The sequence below is a fragment of the Penaeus japonicus genome, unplaced genomic scaffold (genome assembly GCF_977035675.1).
Source record: "Penaeus japonicus unplaced genomic scaffold, GWHDUDI00000001_assembly GWHDUDI00000030, whole genome shotgun sequence".
Classification (NCBI taxonomy): Eukaryota; Metazoa; Arthropoda; class Malacostraca; order Decapoda; family Penaeidae; genus Penaeus; species Penaeus japonicus.
In genome coordinates this window covers 10092070-10097069 of record NW_028234432.1, presented here as the reverse complement: position 1 = coordinate 10097069, position 5000 = coordinate 10092070, and the positions used below count along the sequence as shown (strand labels likewise).

Genomic DNA, 5000 nt, shown 5'->3' with positions numbered 1-5000 from the left:
TAGTGCTTGCTAGAGATCGTGGATGAGTGCCATTCAAGGCTCCCTCTCCTGCTGGTATTAGAGGAAAGTGGTAGCATATAGGTTTTGGATGTTAGGTGAAACTCATTTTACTTAATATTATAGCAATTATAATAATTATGACTGCTATTGTTCATCCTCACTTACTCATTACCCATAGTACAATAGAGTAACACTGATCCAAAATCCCCCAACATAATGTATGCTCCTGCATCATGTATATTGTGATACCCATTTGCAATAGGTTAATACAAAACAGTCTTGGCAAATTCTATATTCACTCTAGAACAATCCTCTTTAAGGAAATTCTACAGTTTTACTGTAGTCCTTTCTGAAGAATTTTATACTTCCCCATACACATCTGCTGTGTTGGATATCATGAACAATTTTGGATATCATGAAAACTGTTATATTATATAAATGCCATTTAATTATATATGGAAAGAGAGCCATACCAATTTATAAAATGTGTGAAAAATTATCATACATGTAAACTTTTAAGTGAAGTGTTAATGTTAACCCGATACTGCCGGCCGCCGGCCACAGACGGTAATTATGTTATATGCATAGCGCCGGGTGCCTGCATGTGGCGTCAATCGTATAATTGATTTAGGCCTATGCGTTTGAGAGCCCCGGCATTGCAGCCATGCAAAGATGTAACAGTGCCGGCGGGAATGGGTTAAATGGACTTAAGTCTTCCAGTGCCAGTATATCATTGTTATGTTTGCAATGTTGTATTCTATTTATGTGTATCGAGACCAGTGAAATGTTATACAATTCTATATAAACAAAGAAAACAAATGTGTATGTACAATGTTTCAACCATTTTTTAAGGGTTAAGAATTTACAATAGGATTTTGATAATAGAGTATTTAAATGGTACTAGTAGTATTTTGCTAAATATTATGGAATATAATGAGTCACATAATATATTCATACATATATTTTTCTAAGATTTTAAATCTGTATTGTGTATCTAAGTTCTGAGACTATTCACTCTCTTTTAACCCTTTGATGATGGTGCGTCACACCTGTGTGACATGGCAAAATGCCCGATGACGGGGCGACGCACCAGTGTGACGTTTCCGATGCAATATTGCATAGGCCCGGTGTAGGGGATTTCCACTTATTGCTGGGCCCGTAGGGATAGGGTTACACAATTTTCATATTAAAATAAATATTTTTTCTATCAGTTAGTCACCTTTCGCCTTGCTGAAAAATAATAAAACTCATTTCCCTTTGTTGCTACATTTACTTAATGCAAGGAAATGCAAGGTCGAAAAGAAAACAATGATGCCTTTTTTTCTGAGTAAATTTTGCTGTCAAAATCATGTATTATGTAGATGAGAAGGAGAGAATTATACCACTTGAAGTTCACATGTTTTTTCATTATCATGAACTACACTGCTACTTATGATTCCCAAATACTATCACCCCCTCTCCAAATCCCCCCTTTGAAGTCACATGTGAGTAGGCAAGACTGGTATTATACATTAAATTGGCATTGTTTAAATATTCATAAAACAGTAAAAAAATTTACAGTGTTAGGCAATCATTATGTCCTGCAGGCTTGATACTACTAAATTGGATCTTAATAAAGTCTAATTAAATAAAGTACATTCCCATTCAATTTTTCATCATCTTTATATTCAGGCATCTGTAACCCGTTTCAGGGCATTTACTTTTATTTTATCAATAAGACAATTTTTTCTGGAAGCCAAAGTCTTCATGATAGATAGTATTCAGGTTACACCTGGAGGGCATTTACACCAGTACATCTACAATACAAATATCTGATCCAGGCCATTCACATTATTGAAACTGGCAATTTGCTTTTTGGTATGTGGAAACCTATACAGGCAATTTTAATTTCAATTTTAATTCAACTAGCCATTAGATACTCATAAATCAAAATGGTCCATTTAGGTTTCTTTATGCAGAACAGGAAATGGAAAAAAAAGACTTTGGGGGCCTTTCACATTTCTTTTCAGTTTGTCTAAAATGGGCCAAGTTAGACATACTTATCTATATATCTATCTAGCTTTTGTACCTATTTAAATAAAGAAAATGAAATACTTGCATACATGTAAGATAAATCTTTCACCAAAGCATGAGGAAAGTGCCATTTAGAATGATATCATATAATCATTCTTAACCCATTGGTTGCATTTTTTATAAAATATGTATATGCATGTATATGTTTTTCATAAAATATGTCATGTGGTGGGTTTATGTTGTTTGGCATGAGTTTATGACTGATGCTACCTTGATAGCAAATCATGCCATCCGCTATCAATGGGTTAACAAGTAACAGTAAAATCTTGGTTCTAAACTAAAAAAAGAAGAAGAGAAAGACAAGGGCAATTTTTAATGGTACTCTATCAATGAGGTAAATAAAATCTCACATGCCAGATATCATTTTTTAAAAGTCACTAATCCACACATGGGACAGCAGATTTTTATTATCAGGTACAGATACACAATATTCAACAAAAAATCTTATTCTTGATACAAGAACATTCCAAGACTAGGGACATGGCCACTAACTTCAATCCTGTTCTGTTCCATGATGTTAAACTCACAGCCTTTTTTGGGGGGATTACAACCCCAGTGTGTACACCATATTTATATTGTCACTCAAGTACATCCTAAGTGAAATATGGCAAAACTACGAAATAGGAAAGACCATTCCGTTGCTTGGCTAAACAGATCAAGAACATGAGGTAATATATAAGAACAAATTCAATTATAAAGAGACGAGTATATTATGGCATTAAGTCTTCATAACAAAATACACTAATTAATATTAATATTCTACCTTTGTAACTATCATTTATGGCGCAAGCTCCTCTGGTAGGAATAACTCGGGAAGTGACATAGCATCTAACTTGTCTTCAATCCATCTTACTCTTCTGGATTTCATCTGAAAGATAAAACATATATGTAATATATGAATTCAACACATACACTATATTTACAATACATGTATATATAAATACAAATTCATAAAATATTAATATCCTTAAGCAAAAAAAAAAAAAAAAAAAAAAAAAAAAAAAAAAAAAAAAAAAAAAAAAAAACACACACACACACACACACACACACACACACACACACACACACACACACACACACACACACACACACACACCAAATGTTGCTCATGATTTTAGCTTGGGAGGACCAGATTGAAAAGAAATGCCTTTACTAACAAAAACAATTCCTGTTTACCAACCAGATTTCCACCTGTTTACTTCCACCTGTTAATTACCTGTTACCTGTTTACAGATATCATTCCCAGTAGAAGGGGAGATTTTGGGGGGAGAAGGAATAACCTATCCTCTAGCAAAAAATGTGTTGCATTTTAGAGATTCTTTCATATTTGTATTTACTGCATATCTTATATATATATTTTTTTTTACCAAACTCTGGAGGACTCTCATATGAGTGCCAAAAAAGGTAACAAAACTACCATTTTTTTGTAACATAAGAGAAAGAGGATAAAATTAGTCTGAACTGAACTTGAATAACAAGATGATACAGAGTTCTAGTGAACATATGCTTTAGTTTCCTCTGAAAGCAAAAATAAATAGATATATATCATATTTTTGCATGGAAATATTCACTAAAGTAAAATGGAGGCTTTACTTGAAAAAGAGAGAAAGGAAAAAAAAAATAAATGCTGCAATTTCATTGCCTTTCTAATGGTACAACTAGATATACCGAGTCTGAGTGCACACAGATACAAGAAGTAAGAAGTCTCTCTTTTAACCTAGGAGGGTTTTCCCCTGCTCTATAGGAACATATTGGTCTCCACGTACATGTACGCACACATGCACACACACATGCACACACACACACACACACACACACACACACACACACACACACACACACACACACACACACACACACACACACACACATATCTCTATCTCAAGTGCCATATCACAGAGAACTAATCTTACCAAATCTGCATCTTCATCAAAGGACCCTTTCTTGAACTTGATGCCATTCTCTGCTACCTCTATCTTGTAATGCTGGCACACTTCAACTAAATCCTTGGGATGTGCATACATCAAAGTTTTGGTGAGGTCTTCCTTATCGTAGGCTAGCATTTTGTTACTGTAGGCATGGCTCATGACCCTTAGTGCTTTTCTGTTGATGAGATGAGGGCATAAAGAATTCACATGAATTTCTGTGAAAAGTTGGTTTAATATAAGTTTTGGAGTCATATTACAAGACAAAAAGTAAATATTCTGTTTCCTTTTTATGCATTCATGTTAGGTTACTAATTCTGATACTTTTAAAAATCAACAGGATGTGGCTATGGAATTGATTAAATGTCATATCTGATATTAAACTATATCAAGCACTAACCTTTGAACTGTTGTTAAATGTGGATGAAAGGCACAGATGAACAAAGGTGGTAAATGTGATACAAGGCGAAGAACTTGAACATAGTTGCCAATGAGCCAGGACAAATTCATCTCCAGAACCAGCATAACTAGCTCTGATGACCTGAAATATATAAACGTATCTCATTCTCCTTATCCTAATATCCATTAAGCCATCCTCTCTGAGCCTGTGTGTAATCTATTAAAACCAATAATAAGAACTATTTAAACTTTCAGTATGTAACAACATCAACATTTTATATAATGTTTATCTAATATTATAAGCGTCTTTCAAGCTCTAATATCATAAAACTATCTTATTTCATTTTGTGTTCTTTGAAGTTAACCAAGTGATATCTTTACAATCTTATATTATGACAATATGAAACATCTCTATTATCAAAAAGTTCTGAACATCGAACGAAAGCTCAACATATACAAAATAATGGTCTGACGTATACAAAAAGAAGAGTAGGAGGAAAAAAAAGGCTGTAATCTTACCTAATATATTCAGGGAGTTCAAGGGAATGTTGCAAAGCCTTTGTATCTCCAAAGTCAACCAACATGTACAACCCTTCAGCTTCA

General features: G+C 33.9%; 2 protein-coding genes across 5 annotated transcripts in view; one reads left to right on the top strand and one right to left on the bottom strand.

The window, feature by feature from the left end:
• The window catches only part of LOC122247501 (carcinine transporter), a 30037-nt gene extending 28642 nt beyond the window's left edge, over positions 1-1395 (top strand). For both annotated transcript variants that reach the window (XM_043006806.2, XM_043006805.2), the window contains exon 11: positions 1-1395. This exon is cut by the window's left edge and continues 1151 nt beyond it. The gene's annotated coding sequence lies outside the window, so the exon portion shown is untranslated.
• A 1038-nt stretch (positions 1396-2433) lies between these two features.
• LOC122247502 (SAC3 domain-containing protein 1) overlaps positions 2434-5000 on the bottom strand; it is a 6315-nt gene continuing 3748 nt past the window's right edge. For all 3 annotated transcript variants that reach the window (XM_043006808.2, XM_086555044.1, XM_086555043.1), the window contains exons 5-8: positions 4917-5000; positions 4399-4539; positions 3987-4176; positions 2434-2941 (exon numbers count right to left, since the gene is read on the bottom strand). The exon at positions 4917-5000 is cut by the window's right edge and continues 153 nt beyond it. In XM_043006808.2, the coding sequence (XP_042862742.2) occupies positions 2852-2941; positions 3987-4176; positions 4399-4539; positions 4917-5000 (505 nt within the window). In that variant the 3' untranslated portion in view covers positions 2434-2851. The remainder of the gene's footprint in view (positions 2942-3986; positions 4177-4398; positions 4540-4916) is intronic.